This window comes from Lepidochelys kempii, chromosome 8 (assembly GCF_965140265.1).
Source record: "Lepidochelys kempii isolate rLepKem1 chromosome 8, rLepKem1.hap2, whole genome shotgun sequence".
Taxonomy (NCBI): domain Eukaryota; kingdom Metazoa; phylum Chordata; order Testudines; family Cheloniidae; genus Lepidochelys; species Lepidochelys kempii.
Window position 1 is genome coordinate 34,490,537 of NC_133263.1, and position 23,324 is coordinate 34,513,860.

The 23,324-nt window shown below is 45.2% G+C and overlaps 1 protein-coding gene across 2 annotated transcripts in view; it reads left to right on the plus strand.

Annotated features, from left to right (window-relative positions):
* Positions 1–23,324, plus strand: part of CTNNA1 (catenin alpha 1) — a 203,094-nt gene that overhangs the window by 63,897 nt on the left and 115,873 nt on the right. Inside the window, exon 7 of one of the 2 annotated variants that reach the window (XM_073356004.1) lies at positions 1,329–1,532. In XM_073356004.1, the coding sequence (XP_073212105.1) occupies positions 1,329–1,532 (204 nt within the window). Of the gene's footprint in view, positions 1–1,328; positions 1,533–4,644; positions 4,818–23,324 lie in introns of those variants that run through there. The other variant, XM_073356005.1, reaches the window with a different exon arrangement.

The window sequence follows — 23,324 nt, forward strand, 5'->3', positions numbered from 1 at the left end:
CAACCAACAAGAATGCCCTTTTATGTAGAAATCCATGATTAAATTGAGTCTTTCTGAATAGTGATTTAAATTATGATTTAAATCGATTTGATTTAAATCAAATCCACCCTGCTCCAGTGCCATACTGGATCAGTAGCATGTCAATAGCTTGTATTGATGGTTCAGATTTGCAGTACTACACTCTAAATGTGTAGGAAGAACACTGTAATGTGCTCTAAAGAGACCCTACGTGCTTCAGAATTCGTGTTTTTTCCACGGTATGCATCCGATGAAGTGAGCTGTAGCTCACGAAAGCTCATGCTCAAATAAATTGGTTAGTCTCTAAGGTGCCACAAGGACTCCTTTTCTTTTTGAGAATTCCTATAGTAGCCGTGGTGTCTAGGAAGAGGAAAAAGTGGCTGCGAAATGAAGTGAGTGTTCTTGGAACTTAGTCCATGTTATGAACTGACTGTCTGAATGTTAATTCAGAAGTTTCAGCTTTCTTTCTAAAGCACCAAAAATGGCGCCGCCGCGCGCCCCCCCCCCCCCCCCCCAATTTCCATAAAAGTTTCTGCAGTTCATTTGAAAAAGTCACATACTTTCAGACTGAAATGAATTTCTGTGATGGCATTATGACCCTTCTTCCCCCCCACCCCCCCACCCCAAAAAAGGGATTGAAAATAGATCAGCTGGTGGAGCCTTAACTCTCTCAGTATGAGCTGTGTTGCAGTAAGACTCAATTAATATAAACGAGTGATTTTGCTTGAAGATATTGACTTCTGTGATGTTTAAATCTTACTGTAAATATTTCACATCAAAACCTTTGCTTCTGAAAACAACTTACATTGTAGCCTGTTCAATTTATCCAGTCGCTTTCCTTCCCTCCCCCTCTGTGTAATCATGCAGAGTATCCCCATAGTTAATCTACACTAGATAAACTTCCAAAATCATCTTGTTTATGATGGGGGTAATTGCATTTGACAGCTGAAATAACTAAGACTTGTACAGATTGAAAGTTACCTAGAGTTCAGTAGCATAACCTGATTTATCAAGGCATTTTTAAATTTGTAATTCCTGTAACATGCTTTCTTGTGGCCAAATTTTGTTTAGCATTGTATGTTGACATTTAGTCATTTCTTGCAGTAATGTAATCCATTGGGGAAGCCTCTAAAAATTTACTAGACTACCTGGGAAAGTTTGTTCTCATCTATCACAAGCACACTTTTTTTTGGTTGTCTTTCAGGATGGAGAATGGATTTGCTGTAACTATTCCAAGACTGACTCCTTTTTGATGAAAAATGGTAACCAGTGATGTCAGTTACTGATTACTGTAAACTTTCCTTTACTAGAAACAAATTATTGTGGATCCTTTGAGCTTCAGTGAGGAACGTTTTAGGCCTTCCCTGGAAGAGCGCCTGGAGAGCATCATTAGTGGAGCAGCCCTAATGGCTGATTCATCCTGCACACGTGATGACCGACGGGAACGCATAGTTGCAGAGTGTAATGCAGTGCGACAGGCCTTGCAGGATCTACTTTCAGAGTACATGGGGAATGTAAGTATTCTAGATATCCTAATTTTAAGGTGGTTGTTTTAACTTTTATATAGGAGGACTTTAAAACTAGCAATGAAACTGTATTCCTTGATCTTAAAAAGCATCTTATTTGCATAAAGGGAATAATAATACTGAAAATGAAAACAGTGGGCCTCTTTTTTTCTTTCCTTACTCTTCCAAGAAGCTGCTTATAGCCATAAAATCCTAATTCCAGAAATTGTCTGTTTGAATGCATTCTTAACAAGTTATTGGTTTAAATTTTGTAACATAAAGAAGAATTAGAATGTAATACATAATCAGCAGAACTTTCAATAATTTGGGGATGATGGCAGGAAGGTGTTTTTCAATATCTTTTCAATTAACTTTGTATCTCTGTGTATAATTATTTTTTAATCAAATGTCTGCATTTCAGGATTGATTGTGAGTTACTTTCACTCAATTTGATCAACCATGATGCTTTAAATTCACACAGTGAGAATTGCAGTACTTTTCTGGCCCCCCAAAAATCCATTGTTAGCATTGGATTCTGAGCAGTTTGCCCTCAAGGAGTTGAAGTTTAGACTGTCTAAAATGGTTAAAGTATCTATTTGTTTTTTCTCTGTGAAGAACCTGGATACACTTATTTCAGTTATGTCACTCTGAAGATTAGATCAGCCTACATATTTTCGGGCCCATGGCTCTTTTTTCGACTGTCTAACTTTTCTCTACTTCTACCAGACTAGGTAGGAATAGAGGGTAGCCTTTTGCCATGTTGAAAATTGAATAATGGAATGTCTCCATGTTCTGTAATATTAAGCCCTGGACCTATTAACAAAATGTTCAGGAGAAGGTACTGGACTTGAGATGGCAACTTGCAGATGGCAGAATTTATTTAAATAAATGAAAACAAGTGAACTTCTTGAGGGACTGTTAAGTACCCTAGAAAACTAGATAAATGGGCTTATAGGGTGGCTGATGAAGTTAATGATTTGATAACAAAGACAAGAGAGTGTGCATTTCTGAGTGAAAAATTAACTAACCAGAGGCACTGTATTGGGGTGGGGAGTGTTCTTTTATTTCTGACCAACCCATCTAAAGGCTGAAGTAGAAGGAATCCATATATGACAAAAGTGATTAATGGCATGGAAACACCTCCAAGTGTTTGTGGAAAAACAAAGAAAGATTAGGACTGTTTAGTTTAGAGAAGATTTTCAAAATAAGTAATGGTAATGGGGAAGGTAAATAGAAATGCTGTCTTACAATATAGAACAAGGACAGTCAAACAACTGAAAGGCAAAAAACTTCTAACCATTAAAAGAGAATAATTTTTACAATGTACATTTAAACTGTGAAACTCATTGCCACTACACATTAAATGCTTGACAGAATTCAAAAATTAAGTATTTATATGGAAAATGAGAACATCCCCGATTACAGTAGCTCTGAATTTTTTTTTTTAAAGAGGGATATAAACTCTTGTATTGCAGATCAGAAGCAAACCACTAACTTATGGCACTTAGGGAAAAAAATTCACCCTGTGGGCAAGATAATTATATTATAGGATGTTTTACACCTTCATGTGAATCATCTAGGGTGGCAGCTAGATTTGAGAATACATGCCTACCAGTTGAGAACTAAAACTGTAGCAAGAAGTAAATGTCCTGATTTTTTGATGGGGGAAGGATGAGGATGTTGGAATTTGGTCAGTTGCCAGTACAAGACTTCAAGGTTGTGGATTTATTTCTGCCAGGATGGGTATCTTCTTTGTTTAGCTGTGTACTGTTAACCTGTGTGGTATGTTAGTTAAAAGTATATCTTCTGAGCTGGGAAGAATGTATTCTTATTTATCTTTATTTTTAACACATTGTGAAATTAGTGATGCATAATGAATTTTTTTTTAGATCCCTGCCCTACTGTGATTATAGGCAGCCTATTTTGGAAAAATGAGATTAGAAGCTCAGTGAAATCAAGTGGAAAAAGCAATTGATAAGTCATGGTGAAAATTTGGGACACCGTTTAAAAATATATATCTCAGCTAGAAAAATCTCAAAAAATGTTTGTCAAAAAAGGAATCACATAGACCGTTTTTAATGGTGAAAAGGGAACAAAGCGCTGCTACAGAATGTAGCTTCCTTCAGTTGATGTAGACTTGTTTTTCCACAGTCTCTCCTATTAAAAAAAGGAAATTAAGGCTGCAGAAGACCATGATCAAGCATTAAGTCTTTCCTTGAATTGCACAATACTAATTGTGCATCATAAATCTGATTTGAGTGATAGAGGCAGAGGTATTGAAAAGTGCCAAGTTTTGAAATGGAAGACTGAGGTAGGATCATACTGAAAATGTGGGTTTGGGGATAGAAATGTCCTTAGGTAGACACACTTCCAGTGTTAGCCCTGGTCTACACTAGGACTTTAGGTTGAATTTAGCAGCGTTAAATGGATGTAAACCTGCACTCGTCCACACGATGAAGCCCTTTATTTCGACTCAAAGGGCTCTTAAAATCTATTTCCGTACTCCACCCCTGACAAGTGGATTAGCACTTAAATCGGCCTTGCCGGGTCGAATTTGGGGTACTTTGGACACAATTCGATGGTATTGGCCTCCGGGGGCTATCCCAGAGTGCTCCATTGTGACTGCTCTGGACAGCACTCTCAACTCAGATGCACTGGCCGGGTAGACGGGAAAAGAACTGCGAACTTTTGAATCTCATTTCCTGTTTGGGCAGCATGGCAAGCTGCAGGTGACCATGCAGAGCTCATCAGCAGAGGTGACCATGATGGAGTCCCAGAATCGCAAAAGAGCTCCAGCATGGACTGAACGGGAGGTACGGGATCTGATCGCTGTATGGGGAGAGGAATCCGTGCTATCAGAACTCCGTTCCAGTTTTCGAAATGCCAAAACCTTTGTCAAAATCTCCCAGGGCATGAAGGACAGAGGCCATAACAGGGATTCGAAGCACTGCCATGTGAAACTTAAGGAGCTGGGGCAAGCCTACCAGAAAACCAGAGGGGCGAACGGCCGCTCCGGGTCAGAGCCCCGAACATGCCGCTTCTATGATGAGCTGCATGCCATTTTAGGGGGTTCAGCCACCACTACCCCAGCCGTGTTGTTTGACTCCTTCAATGGAGATGGAGGCAACACGGAAGCAGGTTTTGGGGATGAAGAAGATAGCTCACAGCAAGCAAGCGGAGAAACCGGTTTTCCCAACAGCCAGCAACTGTTTCTCACCCTGGACCTGGAGCCAGTACCCCCCGAACCCACCCAAGGCTGCCTCCTGGACCCGGCAGACGGAGAAGGGACCTCTGGTGAGTGTACCTTTTTAAAATACTATACATGGTTTAAAAGCAAGCATGTGAAAGGATTGATTTGCCCTGGCATTCGCGGCTCTCCTGGATGTACTCCCACAGCCTTTGCAAAAGGTTTCTGGGGAGGGCAGCCTTATTGTGTCCTTCATGGTAGGACACTTTACCACTCCAGGCCAGTAACACGTACTCGGGAATCATTGTAGAACAAAGCATTGCAGTGTATGTTTGCTGGCGTTCAAACAACATCCGTTCTGTATCTCTCTGTGTTATCCTCAGGAGAGTGAGATATCCTTCATGGTCTCCTGGTTGAAATAGGGTGCTTTTCTTCAGGGGACATTCAGAGGTGCCTGTTCCTGCTGAGCTGTTTGCCTGCGGCTGAACAGAAATGTTCCCCGCTGTTAGCCACGGGGAGGGGGCAGGGTTGAGAGGGTAGCCACACGGTGGGGGGAGGCAAAATGCGACCTTGTAACGAAAGCACATGTACTATGTATGTAATGTTAACAGCAAGGTTTACCCTGAAAGAGTGTAGCCACTGTTTTATAAAATGTCTTTTTAAATACCGCTGTCCCTTTTTTTTTCTCTACCAGCTGCATGTGTTTCAGTGATCACAGGATCTTCTCCTTCCCAGAGGCTAGTGAAGATTAGAAAGAAAAAAAAACACGCACTTATGATGAAATGTTCTCTGAGCTCGTGCTGTCCTCCCACACTGATAGAGCACAGACGAATGTGTGGAGGCAAATAATGTCAGAGTGCAGGAAAGCACAAAATGACCGGGAGGAGAGGTGGCGGGCTGAAGAAAGTAAGTGGCGGGCTGAAGACAGGGCTGAAGCTCAAATGTGGCGACAGTGTGATGAGGAGGCCGGATTTAATGCTGAGGCTGCTGGAGGACCAAACCAGTATGCTCCAGTGTGTGGTTGAGCTGCAGCAAAGGCAGCCCGAGCACAGACTGCCACTACAGCCCCTGTGTAACCAACCGCCCTCCTTCCCAAGTTCCATAGCCTCCACACCCAGACGCCCAAGAACGTGGTGGGGGGGCCACCGGCCAACCAGCCACCGGCCAACCAGCCACTCCACCACAGAGGATTGCCCAAAAAAAAGAAGGCTGGCATTCAATAAATTTTAAAGTTGTAAACTTTTAAAGTGCTGTGCTTGAAGTGCTGTGTGGCATTTTCCTTCCCTCCTCCACCACCCCTCCTGGGCTACTTTGGTAGTCGTCCCCCTATTTGTGTGATGAATGAATAAAGAATGCATGAATGTGAAGCAGCAATGACTTTATTGCCTCTGCAAGCAATGATTAAAGGGAGGAGGGGAGGGTGGTTAGCTTGCAGAGAAGTAGAGTGAACCAAGGGGTGGGGGGGGTTTCATCAAGGAGAAACAAAGAGAACTTTCACACCGTAGCCTGGCCAGTCATGAAACTGGTTTTCAAAGCTTCTCTGATGTGTACTGCGCCCTCCTGTGCTCTTCTAACCACCCTGGTGTCCGGCTGCGCGTAACGAGCAGCCAGGCAATTTGCCTCAACCTCCCACCCCGCCATAAACGTCTCTCCCTTACTCTCACAGATATTGTGGAGCACACAGCAAGCAGTAATAACAGTGGGAATATTGGTTTCGCTGAGGTCTAAGCGAGTCAATAAACTGCGCCAGCGCGCCTTTAAACGTCCAAATGCACATTCTACCACCATTCTGCATTTGCTCAGCCTGTAGTTGAACAGCTCCTGACTACTGTCCAGGCTGCCTGTGTACAGCTTCATGAGCCATGGCATTAAGGGGTAGGCTGGGTCCCCAAGGATACATACAGGCATTTCAACATCCCCAACAGTTATTTTCTGGTCTGGGAATAAAGTCCCTTCCTGCAGCTTTTGAAACAGACCAGAGTTCCTGAAGATGCGAGCATCATGCACCTTTCCCAGCCATCCCACATTGATGATGGTGAAACGTCCCTTGTGATCCACCAGAGCTTGCAGCACTATTAAAAAGTACCCCTTGCGGTTTATGTACTCGGCAGCTTGGTGCTCCGGTGCCAAGATAGGGATATGGGTTCCGTCTATGGCCCCACCACAGTTAGGGAATCCCATTGCAGCAAAGCCATCCACTATGACCTGCACATTTCCCAGGGTCACTACCCTTGATATCAGCAGATCTTTGATTGCATGGGCTACTTGCATCACAGCAGCCCCCACAGTAGATTTGCCCACTCCAAATTGATTCCTAACTGAGCGGTAGCTGTCTGGCTTTGCAAGCTTCCACAGGGCTATCGCCACTCGCTTCTCAGCTGTGAGGGCTGCTCTCATCTTGGTATTCATGCACCTCAGGGCAGGGGAAAGCAAGTCACAAAGTTCCATGAAAGTGCCCTTATGCATGCGAAAGTTTCGCAGCCACTGGGAATCGTCCCAGACCCGCAACACTATGCGGTCCCACCAGTCTGTGCTTGTTTCCCGAGCCCAGAATCAGCGTTCCACCGCATGAACCTGCCCCATTAGCACCATGATGCATGCATTGGTAGGGCCCATGCTTTGAGAGAAATCTGTGTCCATGTCCTGATCACTCACGTGACCGCGCTGACATCGCCTCCTCGCCTGGTATCGCTCTGCCAGGTTCTGGTGCTGCATATACTGCTGGATAAAGCATGTGGTGTTTAATGTGCTCCTAATTGCCAAAGTGAGCTGAGCGGCCTCCATGCTTGCTTTGGTATGGCGTCCGCACAGAAAAAAGGTGCAGAACGATTGTCTGCCGTTGCTCTGACGGAGGGAGGGGCGACTGACAACATGGCTTACAGGATTGGCTTCAGGGAGCTAAAATCAACAAAGGGGGTGGCTTAACATCAAGGAGTATTTCAGGCAGGACTTCACGGAGGGTTCCAATAAGAAATGGTGCACCTAAGTTATTGTTCTTATTGGAACAAGGAGGTTAGTCTGGCCTCTGATTGATACATGGCTAGATTTACCTTGCTGCACCTTCTCTGTGAGTGACTGCAGTGTGACCTAGAGGGATGAGTCCCCTAGACGGGGACGGGGGAAGCAAATGAGTACAAAACAAATCTGGTCTATTTCTTGTTGTGATCCACTCCATCTATCTTTTACATCTTTGGCTGGCAGCAGACGGTGCAGAAGGACTGCATGCCATCCTCATCTTATGGCTGCTCGGCAGAAAATGGTGCAATACGACTGCTAGCAATCTGTATCGTCTGCCTGCTCACCATAAGACGGTTCAATAGGACTGACTGCAGGACTAAAGAGAATGACCTGGTCAAGTCACTCCAAATTTAGTCTCTGCGCCCATGTCTGCCCGGGCGCTCCTGGCCGATGTGGCCAGGAGCACCTCGGACATGACTATGACGGCTACTGGTCGTATTGCACCGTCTGCTGCCAGAAGGCAATGGGTTGCTGCTACTGTGTAGCAATGCAGTACCGCGTCTGCCAGCACCCAGGAGACATACGGTGGCGGTTACCTGAGCGGGCTCCATGCTTGCCATGGTATGGCGTCTGCACAGGTAACTCAGGAAAAAAGGCACGAAACGATTGTCTGCCCTTGCTTTCACGGAGGGAGGGAGGGAACAGGGGCTTGATATGTACCCAGAACCACCCGCGACAATGTTTTAGCCCCATCAGGCATTGGGATCTCAACCCAGAATTCCAATGGGCAACGGAGAGTGCGGGAATTGTGGGATAGCTACCCACAGTGCAACACTCCGGAAGTCAACACTTGCCTCGGTACTGTGGAAGCACTCTGCCGAGTTAATGCACTTAGAGCATTTTCTGTGGGGACACACACACTCAAATATATAAAATCGATTTCTAAGAAAACAACTTCTATAAATTCGACCTAATTCCGTAGTGTAGACATACCCTTAGAGACTATTTCTAAAGACTTCTATAGCTTCTGGGATGCCTTTCAGATGCTGTAGGCATACTAGAGCTGCTCCTAAATAGTGAAAAGAAAAGGAGTACTTGTGGCACCTTAGAGACTAACCAATTTATTTGAGCATGAGCTTTCGTGAGCTACAGCTCACTTCATCGGATGCATACCATGGAAACTACAGCAGACTTTATATACACACAGAGAATATGAAACAATACCTCCTCCCACCCCACTGTCCTGCTGGTAATAGCTTATCTAAAGTGATCATCAAGTTGGGCCATTTCCAGCACAAATCCATGTTTTCTCACTCCCCCACCCCCATACACACACAAACTCACTCTCCTGCTGGTAATAGCTCATCCAAACTGACCACTCTCCAAGTTTAAATCCAAGTTAAACCAGAACATCTGGGGTGGGGTGGGGTAGGAAAAAACAAGGGGAAATAGGCTACCTTGCATAATGACTTAGCCACTCCCAATCTCTATTTAAGCCTAAATTAATAGTATCCAATTTGCAAATGAATTCCTATTCAGCGGTTTCTCGCTGGAGTCTGGATTTGAAGTTTTTTTTGTTTTAAGATAGCGACCTTCATGTCTGTGATTGCGTGACCAGAAAGATTGAAGTGTTCTCCGACTGGTTTATGAATGTTATAATTCTTGACATCTGATTTGTGTCCATTTATTCTTTTACGTAGAGACTGTCCAGTTTGACCAATGTAAATGGCAGAGGGGCATTGCTGGCACATGATGGCATATATCACATTGATGGATGTGCAGGTGAATGAGCCTCTGATAGTGTGGCTGATGTTATTAGGCCCTGTGATGGTGTCCCCTGAATAGATATGTGGGCACTGTTGGCAACGGGCTTTGTTGCAAGGATAAGTTCCTGGGTTAGTGGTTCTGTTGTGTGGTATGTGGTTGTTGGTGAGTATTTGCTTCAGGTTGCGGGGCTGTCTGTAGGCAAGGACTGGCCTGTCTCCCAAGATTTGTGAGAGTGTTGGGTCATAGAATATCATAGAATCATAGAATATCAGGGTTGGAAGGGACCCCTGAAGGTCATCTAGTCCAACCCCCTGCTCGAAGCAGGACCAATTCCCAGTTAAATCATCCCAGCCAGGGCTTTGTCAAGCCTGACCTTAAAAACCTCTAAGGAAGGAGATTCTACCACCTCCCTAGGTAACGCATTCCAGTGTTTCACCACCCTCTTAGTGAAAAAGTTTTTCCTAATATCCAACCTAAACCTCCCCCACTGCAACTTGAGACCATTACTCCTCGTTCTGTCATCTGCTACCATTGAGAACAGTCTAGAGCCATCCTCTTTGGAACCCCCTTTCAGGTAGTTGAAAGCAGCTATCAAATCCCCCCTCACTCTTCTCTTCCGCATACTAAACAATCCCATTTTCCTCAGCCTCTCCTCATAACTCATGTGTTCCAGTCCCCTAATCATTTTTTGTTGCCCTCCACTGGACTCTTTCCAATTTATCCACATCCTTCTTGTAGTGTGGGGCCCAAAACTGGACACAGTACTCCAGATGAGGCCTCACCAACGTTGAATAGAGGGGAACGATCACATCCCTTGATCTGCTCGCTATGCCCCTACTTATACATCCCAAAATGCCATTGGCCTTTGGCACACTGCTGACTGGCACACTGCTGACTCATATCCAGCTTCTCGTCCACTGTCACCCCTAGGTCCTTTTCCGCATAACTGCTGCCTAGCCATTCGGTCCCTAGTCTGTAGCGGTGCATTGGATTCTTCCATCCTAAGTGCAGGACCCTGCACTTATCCTTATTGAACCTCATCAGATTTCTTTTGGCCCAATCCTACAATTTGTCTAGGTCCTTCTGTATCCTATCCCTCCCCTCCAGCATATCTACCACTCCTCCCAGTTTAGTATCATCCGCAAATTTGCTGAGTGCAATCCACACCATCCTCCAGATCATTTATGAAGATATTGAACAAAACTGGCCCCAGGACTGACCCTTGACTCCACTTGATACCGGCTGCCAACTAGACATGGAGCCATTGATCACTACCCGTTGAGCCTGACAATCTAGCCAGCTTTCTACCCACCTTATAGTGCATTCATCCAGCCCATACTTCCTTAACTTGCTGACAAGAACACTGTGGGAGACCGTGTCAAAAGCTTTGCTAAAGTCAAGAAAGAATACATCCACTGCTTTCCTTTAGGATAGGTTGTAGATCCTTAATAATGCGTTGGAGGGGTTTTAGTTGGGGGCTGAAGGTGACGGCTAGTGGCGTTCTGTTATTTTCTTTGTTAGGCCTGTCCTGTAATAGGTAACTTCTGGGAACTCTTCTGGCTCTATCAATCTGTTTCTTTACTTCCGCAGGTGGGTATTGTAGTTGTAAGAAAGCTTGACAGAGATCTTGTAGGTGTTTGTCTCTGTCTGAGGGGTTGGAGCAAATGCGGTTGTATCGCAGAGCTTGGCTGTAGACAATGGATCGTGTGGTGTGGTCAGGGTGAAAGCTGGAGGCATGCAGGTAGGAATAGCGGTCAGTAGGTTTCCGGTATAGGGTGGTGTTTATGTGACCATTGTTTATGAGCACTGTCGTGTCCAGGAAGTGGATCTCTTGTGTGGACTGGACCAGGCTGAGGTTGATGGTGGGATGGAAATTGTTGAAATCATGGTGGAATTCCTCAAGGGCTTCTTTTCCATGGGTCCAGATGATGAAGATGTCATCAATATAGCGCAAGTAGAGTAGGGGCTTTAGGGGACGAGAGCTGAGGAAGCGTTGTTCTAAATCAGCTATAAAAATGTTGGCATACTGTGGGGCCATGCGGGTACCCGTAGCAGTGCCGCTGATCTGAAGGTATACATTGTCCCCAAATGTAAAATAGTTATGGGTAAGGACAAAGTCACAAAGTTCAGCCACCAGGTTAGCCGTGACATTATCGGGGATAGTGTTCTTGACGGCTTGTAGTCCATCTTTGTGTGGAATGTTGGTGTAGAGGGCTTCTACATCCATAGTGGCCAGGATGGTGTTATCAGGAAGATCACCGATGGATTGAAGTTTCCTCAGGAAGTCAGTGGTGTCTCGAAGGTAGCTGGGAGTGCTGGTAGCGTTGGGCCTGAGGAGGGAGTCTACATAGCCAGACAATCCTGCTGTCAGGGTGCCAAACCTGAGATGATGGGGTGCCCAGGATTTCCAGGTTAGAATATCCCAGTTCGGGGTTCCAGGGGTGTGTCTGTGCGGATTTGATCTTGTGCTTTTTCAGGAAGTTTCTTGAGCAAATGCTGTAGTTGCTTTTGGTAACTCTCAGTGGGATCATAGGGTAATGGCTTGTAGAAACTCGTGTTGGAGAGCTGCCGAGCAGCCTCTTGTTCATATTCCGACCTATTCATGATGACAACAGCACCTCCTTTGTCAGCCTTCTTGATTATGATGTCAGAGTTGTTTTTGAGGCTGTGGATGGCATTGCGTTCCGCATGGCTGAGGTTATGGGGCAAGTGATGCTGCTTTTCCACAATTTCAGCCCGTGCACGTTGGCGGAAGCACTCTATGTAGAAGTCCAGTCTGCTGTTTCGACCTTCAGGAGGAGTCCACCTAGAATCCCTCTTTCTGTAGTGTTGGTAGGGAGATTTGTGCTGGATTTGTGCTGGAAATGGCCCACCTTGATTATCATGCACATTGTAGGGAGAGTGGTCACTTTGGATGAGCTATTACCAGCAGGATAGTGAGTTTGTGTGTGTGGTTTTTGGGAGGGGGGTGAGGGGGTGAGAGAACCTGGATTTGTGCAGGAAATGGCCCAACTTGATGATCACTTTAGATAAGCTATTACCAGCAGGACAGTGGGGTGGGAGGAGGTATTGTTTCATATTCTCTGTGTGTATATAAAGTCTTCTGCAGTTTCCACGGTATCCATCTGATGAAGTGAGCTGTAGCTCACGAAAGCTCATGCTCAAATAAATTGGTTAGTCTCTAAGGTGCCACAAGTACTCCTTTTCTTTTTGCGAATACAGACTAACACGGCTGTTACTCTGAATCCTAAATAGTGTGTACTCTGACTTAAATTTTTGTGTTTTGAGGACAATGGATAAGATGATTAATTCTCTGATCGCTTGGGTTCCATCCCTAAGTGCTCTGTAAAAGGTTATGGGCATCAAGTTCTTATTGTGGTGTGGCATGACATTTTCCATTTGATTCCATGTGCTAGAAGTGCAGTTTTAAGCAGCAAGAGGTATATTCACCAGACTTGTCTGAGGCTTCTCCAGTGTCCTTAGCACCTGCTGGCATCATCATTAAGGTTCCCAACTTGACCCTAAAGCAGGGGTGGGCACACTACTGCCTGCAGGCTGGATTTGGCCCACCAGCCATTTTAATCTGGCCCTCGAACTCCTGCTGGGGAGCGGGTTCTGGGGCTTTCCCCCTCCAGCACCCCAGCTTGGGGGCAGAGTCAGGGGCCACTTCACATGGCTCCGAGAAGCAGCAGCATGGCCCTCCTCCGGCTCCTATGCATAGGGGCAGCCAGGGTCTCTCCTCTGCACGCTGCCCCCGCCCCAAGCACCGCCCCCGCAGCTTCCATTGGCCGGCAACCGCAGCCAATGGGAGCTGAAGGGGCGGTGCCTGCGGACGGGGCAGTGTGCAGAGCTGCCTGGCAGCGCCTCTGCATAGGAGCCAGAGAAGGGACATGCCGCTGCTTCCGGGAACTGCTTGCGGTAAGCATCGCCCGGAGCCTGCGCCCCTGAACCTCTCACCATGCCCCAACCACCTGCCCCAGCCCTGATCCCCCTCTCATCCTCCAGTGCACTCTCCTGCACCCCAAATCCCTCATCTGCAGCCCCACCCCAGAGCCTGCAGCCTTAGCCAGAGCCTGCACCCCTTCCCGCACCCCTTCCCACACCCCAACCCTCTGCCCCAGCCATGATTCCCCCTCCTGCCCTCTGAACCCCTCGGTCCCAGCCCAGAGCACCCTCTTACACCCCAAACTCCTCAGCCCCAGCCCAGAGGCTGTACCACCAGCCAGAGCCCTCACTCTCTGCCCCCTCTCCCCCGTCCCAGCCCAGAGCCCCCTCCCGCACCCTGAACTCCTCATTTCTGGCCCCACCCAAGAGTCCACACCCCTAACCCCAATTTTGTGAGCTTTCATGGCCCACCATACAATTTCTATTCCCAGATGTGGCCCTGAGGCCAAAAAGTTTGCCCCCCCCCCCCCCCCCCGTCCTAAAGGCATGAAATGTGACTGTTGCACTAAACCGAGGAGGGAATCTTGCCCCCCTGTGGCTGGTTTCAGAACTGTGGCCTCTTCATTTAGTTCCATGCATATTTCCTCGTCTTTTTATCCCTGAGAGCACCTGTCCTTTACCAGCAGTGACTGACATGTTTTCTAAGCCATCAACATCTTCCTCCATAAGCTTGGTTTCTCCACTTCACTGCAATCCAGTAGCTTCTGCATTATAACCTCAATGCCAGCTCTGGTGGAGGATAATTGCTCATTAGTTTACATAACAAATTTACAGACACAAGTGCCTGATGTAAAATAATCCATCAGGCTGCTTGTTTCACACTTGCAGTTTAGAATTTGTTCTTTGGTGGAGAAGTCTGCGGAGACTGTCCAGGGATAATGTGGACTTTAAGGAAGTACACAAAAGACAGAGGATTGGAATTTTTCTTTGATATACATGCTGTTTGCTCAGAGATTCTCTGAGGCTAAGGCCTTTTGTTTTTGAGGCACTTTCTTCCAAGTCTTAACTTTTTTTTTTCTTAAGAGGGATTGCAACACACGCTGTCGTTAGTCCAGTTTGCAGGATTCAGCAAATAACTAGAGCCCTGCAAATCTGCGGATATCTGCTTTATATCCACGGAGCATGTTTGCAAATCGTGGATCGGATGAGGGTACAAATTTTATATCCGCGCGGGGCTCTTCAAGTAACTCTTCTTTTTAAACTTCAAGGCTAGGGTTTGTGATACTGATGTCTGTCTTTATGGGAGTGCTCTCTCACCTTGTATAGTGAATAGTTTTCCCCTTTGAAATTTTCCTTTTACTTAACTAAAAGTTTTTAGTAATAGTGCTGAGCGGAAGAGTAAGAAGAGTGGGCTAAAAACCCTGCTATTGCAGTAGGAGGACCAAAAGCTTTGGTTCAGCCTGACTGACTGGGGAGGAGCATAAACAGTCCAGCCAGGTTGTTTTTGGATGCGAGGAACTGAAGTTGAGTTCTCAAACATTGACAACTACAACTCCATCTATAACATAAAACTATCTCAAGATTTAAATAAGTTTCTTAACAGTTAACTGTGGTAGATCATTCAAATACTCCAAGTATTTGAGTCCTGGAAGGATTTTATTAAATGAAAACAAAAATGCTAAAGTGTTTGTATGTAGTTTGGCTGTCCAGCAGCCACTTACAGTTGTATCAATGTGCTATATATTCTTTCCTCTACCTCCAAGAATCCACTTGAATGATGCTCAAGTGAACGTCAAGTTTAATTTTATCATATTAAGCAAGATGCAGAACACACATTTAAGTAATTGTGTTTTACAATATGCCCAAAAAAGCACTTATTCACGATTGCCAAAATTAATACATAGATGTCTAGAGACAAAAATAAGTTGAGGCCCTTCAGTATGTCCTAACCAGACACTGTTCAGGATGGAGCCACCCTGAACCAACTGATAGTGACATCACTTCCCTTGATTGAACTCCAGTAACAAACTGTGGGGGGAAACACCCACAATACCAGAGACAGATATAATTCTTGCCAATCTCTTCCTAACACTTCAGTATTACCTGAATTTTATCCAGATTGATCTTCAGACAGGTAGTTCTCATCCATATCTCGGTGTGTCTTGCCTTTGGCCGGGCATACACCAGCATTAGTTGGAATAGGTAAAATGGGCATAGGAAACTGGATATTGTTATTCCAAAAGTACCCTTGCTCTTGCCTCCTCACTGACCCTCCTAATGGATCGAAAAGGGCAAGATGGGATTTTGTGCTGCTACTCCACACCACCGTCACCGCATAGGCCTTGTCTAAATGCAGAAACTGCACTCAGTTTAAGGGGAGGGAAGGGGGCTGTATCAGTTTAAGTAACTCAGTACTGCTTTGTGTGTGGACATTCTTTCTGTAGACTTAAACCTGGCTGACATCCATTTAGTTTGTTCTGTTATTCAGGATAAATGCTGGGGATTGTGATTGGAGGTTACCATATATATATATATATGGTGTGTGTGTGTGTGTGTGTGTGTGTGTGTGTGTGTGTGTGTGTGTGTAAATTTACATTTTTACACACACACACACACACACACACACACCAAAAAATACACTAGACAAGTCCATGGAGGACAGGTCCATCATTGGCTATTAGCCAAGATCGTCAGGGTTGTGACACCATGTTTGCAGCAATCCTAAACCTCTGACCGCAAGAAACTGAGAGGGGAAGATGGGTGGATCGCTTCAACTGCCCTGTAGTGGCACTAGCCGCTGTCAGACAGGATACAGGCCTAGTAGACCATTGTTCTGATTGTATGACATTTCTTATGTTGGAAAATAGGCCACAGGACATTAGATGAAAACCTTATGTTAAACACCGAGGTTTTCACTCAATATGATCCGTCTTCTCTCTTCTGACTACACTGAGCTTGTAATAAACAACGATCAGTGATTTTTGCCTTTCTGTGTTGTTTAGTTTGTTACTGAGCTTGAAAATTAGGGTAGGATGTAAAGCTTTAAAACATACATTAAGGCTTTGAAAATACATTAAGCATTAACACTTCAGTACTCTGAGGGGTGGGGAGGATTTGGGTATCTCTTCTTTTCAGGGACTCTTATCCCAAGGAGGTGCTGGGGGGATGATTTAATAGGAGTTATCAGTTCAGTAACAGGCACGGCATATGTCCCATGGAACATATATTTTTTTTTTATACTGGTGCAAGCCACCCAATTAAATTTTTGACACAACAGTTTGCTGCCTCTTAAACTTAGAGATAATGAACATATAGGAAGCTATTTACCATAATCACTGATCAGGCCTCTTTCCTGTTGGTTGAGGAAAGGCTGTTTAATCTGTTGCAGCTAGACACTCAGTACAATAGTGCCCATCGTGTGAGGGAATCTGAAAACTTGAGGATGGATTCAGCCAGAGTATGTGCCATTCTATCCTTGAGCAGTGTGAGAGAGATGGTAGTGTTGGATGTCTTCTCAAGAGTTGGGAAGCTTGTCTCTTTAACACATGGAGCCCTGAGGAAATTGACAAGCTAGAACGTACACAAATGTATTGGATCTTTGTGCAGTCTGTTTGCGTGTTAAAGCTTTTCAAATCTCCACTTTCCCACTTGTCCTCTCCCCCCCACAAGTGGCTCAGGTGCTGATAAATAGCACTGCTGTGTGATATAGAACATTCACTGACTGTGTAGCGCTGTCCAGCCTGACTATTTAGATTATTTGTGACATGTGGAGACTGTAAATGATTACAGTTTATTGCAGCCAAATCTTTGACCATGCAGGTGGATCAATACCTGAAAGTCTTGGAACACATTCCATCAGATCAAAAGCAGTTTCTTCAGTGTATATCAGAAATGACCGTATTGCAGAGAAACAAGGCTGCATCCTGGCAGTCAGTGCAGGCATATGGAAGGCAAGTCAAAATTAATGCTCCATATTTTAAGCCCAATTCAAGAATGCACTTCAGCAATCAACCTTGATCTTGGATCCCCTTCCTTTGGAAATTATTACAGTGTATTCTTGAAAGAATGGGAATCGAGGCTGATGGTACGTGAATGAGAGAGAGGTTATTTAATAGTAGCTGTGGTTCTTAGCCTTATTTGTTAGTATAGAACCACGCTGATTACATTGAAATAACTGGGGTCTCTGGGTTACTGCTCACCATCACCTCACTTGGAACGGTTGTATAGTGAAGGTATGTCTGTGGCCACAAAGATCATGGCATTAAGGAGATCAAACTTAAGTGCTAAGAGTTGCCTACATGTCCAGGAGAGGAAATCTGCTGCCAAAGTGCTCAATCGCTCTTCTCCTCTCCCCTCCCCCACCCCCCTTTCCTCTGTTCAGCTGTGAGCAAGAGGTTTTATTAGCTGAAGTCTTTGAATTTTTCCAAAAAGACTGTAGTATAGTAGTTTTGAGGCTTTTCTCGAAATATAAAATGCAAACACCAGTGGTGGCCAACCTGAGCCTGAGAAGGAGCCAGAATTTACCAGTGTATATTGCCAAAGACCCACAGTAATACATCAGCACCCCGTCAGCTCCCCCCGCTCCAGCCCCCAGTGCCTCTCACCCACCCGCAGCCCCGCCAGTCAGCGCCTCGTGCAATCAGCTGTTTCGCATGTGCAGGAAGCTCGGGGTGGAGGTGGGGGTGGGGACGAGGGGGGGAAGCAGTGAGTGCATGGCAGGCTTGGGGGAAGGGGTGGAGTGATGGCAGAGTAGGGGGTTGAGCAGTGAGCACCCCCTGGCACATTGGAAAGTTAATGTCTGTAGCTCCAGCCCCAGAGTCAGCGCGTATGCAAGGAGCTGCATATTATCCTCGAAAGAGCCGCATGCAGCTCCGGAGCCACAGGTTGGCCACCCCTGCAAACACAATTGGCATGGCTCATAACTTCATACTAGCTGACAAATGCCACAGCTTCCTGAGTAATTAACTTGCTTTTTGTCACAGCTGTAAATTGCTTTTACAAAAAAAAATTACAATGCTAAATTTGGTTTCTTCTTCAAAATTCTCTATTCTGTGAATTAGTCTTTTGGAAAAAAATCTTAAATTCATGCAAAATGCTAAATCCTCAGTCCTCTTAAATATACTGTAAAATAGAATTGCACTTATTAATGAAGCCGTAAACAGTGCTACTTGAGTGGTCTTTCAAAGGCAAAATGATGGTGCATGGATGGAATAAAACATAATTTTCACAGTGACTACTGATCTGTAGATACAGGATTTTAGCCTCCAGCATGATCATGCTCTCATCCTGGAAAAGTATTACACACACAACTTGACGTTTTAATTTCCCTCTTGGATGGAAAAACAAAAATCTGACATGTACATTAAACCTAAGCCATAACTCCCCTTCTTTCTTTTACCCCCTCAAAGATAGACTATGGATTTCATGTGTCTTCCTGCAAACTGCTGACTAGAAGATTGGGGTGGGTGGGTGGAGGAGAAGAGTTCAGGCACTCTTTGCATTTCTTTATAGTTGTGAGGGCATTTAGTGCTAGTAGGCAAGTGATACTCCTGTTGCAGCTGGGCATGAGGGGGAAATAAAGCATAGAGTTTTAACTTGGACAAGATCACACAGTCAGTGAAAGTCTGGAGTAGAACCCTGATCCAGAAATCCTGATTCAAAGTGCCATGCTCTGACGGTTAGACATGTTCTTATTCTACTTTTTTAGACTGAATGTTCATATGTAGCTTGTTTCCATGATGCTGATATGCCATGAATATTCTGGGTTCACTTCAAAGTGTGGTATTGTGTCCCAGGCCTCCAAGCCTACTCTGATCCTATCTCCTCGCCTAACTCTCACAATGCAGGGAATAATAAGCATTTCTTGTTACTTCCAGTAATGACCGGATTGAACAAAGAAATTTAAGGGGGGAATACTGACGGGGGAGCGTGGGGAGAATCTTGGACACATTCCTCCCATGGCCTGAAGGAAGGCTGGAGCATCTTTGGGAGAGTAATCAAATGGAACAAAGACTCCTGACCCCACTCTGTTCTTCGCAGGGTGGGAAATAATAATCTCTTAGTAACCACCTCCAGAAGGGTTTGGATCAGGGCAGAATTCCTTGCCTGTTGGCGATAAAGGGGTGCAATGTGTTAGTGTGCACATGCTTCCTTGTATACTTGGAACCATAGTCCATGGTAGGGTGGCCTCTTGTTCTTCAGCTTTAACTGTGGTTATATCTGTTTATGAATACTAAAAGCATTAGTCATCCTGTTTAAACAAGTAGTGACTGGAAGGAATATGGAAGGGAGGACTTAGAGTAAGAAAAGGATCCTGGCGGGGTGGGAGGGAAGCAGACAACAGGGGCAGGAGGGGAAGAGCAGAGAAAACAGCATATCCTATAATCACAGGCAGTTCTTTGTTACACCAGAAAATAATTGAATGTATTAATTTTTGCTCCAGCCTAGTTAAATGGCTTGAGTGATAGCTTAGCTCGGTGTACCTCCATCCCTTGCCTTTCCAATGTGCCAAACCGCAATAGTGTCTAGGCTCATGGAAATAAAATGAGCATTTTATAGTTCACAGTTCAGAAAGGTGCTTGCGTATTTGTTTTTTTGTGGGGTTTTTTTTTGGTGGTGGTCTTTGTTGGGTTAAGTTAAATGGAGAATATTTTGCTAAGATTCTAGAATGTCTCATTCAAGATTATTTGAAAATGTTTATGATCTTCTGACCTTTAAAAAAAATATGCATTATTGAAAGATCGAGTATCAGAGGGGTAGCCGTGTTAGTCTGGATCTGTAAAAGCGGCAGAGTCCTGTGGCACCTTGTAGACTAACAGACGAAGTGGGTATTCACTCATGAAAGCTTATGCTCCAATATGTCTGTTAGTCTATAAGGTGCCACAGGACTCTTTGCCTCTTTGAAAGATCAAGAACACTCTCACTGAATTGACGCTCATGGTAGAACACACAAACCCCCAAAACTATGACTTACTACAGAGTGCCAATAGTTCCAATTAGGGATGAGGTCTTGTTGTGCTAATGCCATACAGATACATACAGAGATGTGTTCCCTGCCTAGAAGTTATATTTTTCTCAAATGCTAATATTGCACAGGTCCTGTTTCTTAGTCTACGTATCAGACTGTGAGCCAAACTATTCTCCAACATGTTCCTCTAAACCAGTGGTCTCCAACCTTTTTATGCCCAAGATCACTTTTTGAATTTACAGGCAACCCAAGATTTACCCCGCCCCTTCCCAAGGCCTCACCCTGCTCACTCCATTCCCCCCTCTCTGTCGCTCGTTCTCCCCCACCCTCACTCACTTTCACCGGGCAGGGGTCTGGGAAGGGATGTGGGCTCTGGGCTGGGGCTGAGGGGTTCTCAGTGTGGGAGGGGGCTCTGGGCTGAGCCTGGGACAGGGGGTTGGGATGCAGGAGGAGTTGAGGGGTGCAAACTCTGGGAGGGAGTTTGGGTGCAGGAAGGGGGCTCAGGGCTGGGGCAGGAGGTTGGGGTACAGGAGGGGGTACAGGGTGCTGGCTCCTGCCAGGCAACACTTACCTCAGGCAGCTCCCTGTCGGCGGCACAGCACTCCCGGAAGGGGCCAGTGCATCTTTGTGGCCCAATGGGAGCATGGCCTCTGCATGCTGCTCCTCTCTGCAGGCACCGTCCCCTCAGCTCCCATTGGCCATTCCTGGCCAGTGGGAGCTGTGGGGGTGGTGCTTGCAGGCAAGAGCAGGGCATGGAGACTCCTGCGCCTGCCTACCCCCACCCCACACACATACACACACCCTCATGGGGCTGCGGGGCCGCGCTGCCCGCTTCCAAGAGCAGTGTGCGGCCGGGACAGGCAGGGAGCCTGCGTTAGTGGCAGCCCCGCTGCACCACCAGAGTTTGCAATTGTCTGGGAGAGTGTCTGGGATCAGCCAGTCGATCGTGATCAACAGGTTTTTGACCACTGCTCTAAGCTTAAGTTTTCATGAATGAACTGTACTTACTTCTAACACATTTTTTTAAAAACCTCTGAACTTCAGATTGAAGTTCACATATTATGTGATGTGTAGCCATTTGTTCAGGTTATATCCTGGAAATTGACTCGTGGCATACACACTAAAACTTGAATGTCAAGACCAACTGTTCTTGCTGTTGACTAGGTGCTCCGTTTTCATACGCAACCAGGAAAAATATTGCCTTGCCTATTCTGAATCTTTTTGTCTGTACAGTATACACCTGAGGTCCTGTCATCTGTGCGTTATTGCAAATGGGAATTTGAGTTGACATTATCTATATCCTTGACACTTACACAATGTGTGGAAAGAATTTACCAAACAAATTTTTTTTTAAAATTTTCACTAGATAAGCTTATTTTTGGCTTGATTAACTGCTAAGCATTTTTCGGGGTTCTGTGCAGTAAAAGCACTGATCTGTATTTCACAAACTGACAGTATAAAACAGTGGATCCAGGTTAACACTTATACACTGGAAAATTTTGTATTTCATGAAGATGTGGTCTAAGTATAATTCTGGATGTCATGGATCATGGTGCATGCTATGGCTTGTACCCTTCTGCAATCTTGTGTGAGTGTAACTTCCTAGTGATAGGCACTGAGCCTCCACTTCACTCAAGAGGGATTCCCGTGACTGATACCTTCAGACTGGGCCTCTAGGCCTCAGCACCCCATTTCGCACCATGGCTCGTTAAGCAGAGCCAGATTAGTTTGGTTCCCTGGAGGAGTAGTCTAGCTCTCAGAAAGCATATTCAGTGACACAATTCAGTGTTTTTAAAAAAACAAACAATTTAATTGTTAACAGGAACACTGTGGTCAAGGAAGAGTTAAAATAGCAAAGCAGCCTTATATATAGGACTCTTACCTAACCTTTCCTAACTTCTCCTTGCTTAAGTAATCAGGCTCTGCTTAGCCCAGGCTGCCTTCCTCCTTGAGTTGTAGGGAACCTTCATGTCTGCTGCTCCTATCTGTCTCCAGAGCATCTCTACCAGAGGCCTCTTCCACTTTGTCAGACCTTGTAGTTAACAGAACCCAGCCCTTTTTGCTTCAGCTGTCCCACCTTAAGGATTGATCGGGAGGATCCTTTTCCAAAGAGGGGATGCCAGGTGGGCCAGAGACAGTACTTGAAATCCTTATCACCTCTATCGCTGGTGAAGTACTGGGGGACTGAGTCAATTCAGATAATTTTCTCTTCCTGGTCACGTTGGTGGAGAGCTCTGTGCCGAAGTTAACCCTTTGAGTCTAGCTAGTTCACATTACAGAAGTAGGTGGGTAAACTGAGTCTTGCATAACATTCCTGAAAATAGTGCAATAATGCCCCATGTTTTCCACGCTGGGGAAACTGATAGCAAAAGTTCAATTTCTTCTTGCTCTCACCTCTACTCTTCCCCATTTTTGGGTCCTTGAGTTTCCTAATGCATAAGATGTTGAATGGAGAGTCCAGCAATAACTGGGCTTCATGGCGTTTAAGCAGGAATTTTCACCCTACTTTTATTTTTGTTTCATTGTTCTGATGGAATTGCAAAACTTTTTGGTAGGTTGGGGGAAGAAAGATTAAAATATGGGAGGGGAACTTAAGATTCTAGGATACTAGCAAATGTAGTGCTTTTATTTAGTGTTTCTGGCCTGCAAGTCTCCAAGGACCAGAAATCATTGAAGCTCCCATAATCAACTATGGCTGCCACTTTGGAATCACTCTTGAAGACTGAGTCCCAGTAGTCACTTGGAAGCCATTTAATGGGAGACACATTTGGGTAGGTGTACTGTCATTTTACAAATGGCTAATGGATAACATGCCAAAATCCTGTGGTGGCTTTGTTTTGGCAACTCTCTCTTTGAATGCTATACCTTGGTATAAATGGCTGTATTACTACACTTTCAATTATGTTGTCATATCTGTTGTAGGAGTCTTTAAGACTAAAGATCTTTAGTCTTAAAAAAAGAGCGGGGGGGGGGGCGGGGAGAATTATCAATGGACATAGCAAATGGGTAGACTATTTTGTAGTTGAGGTACTGTTCC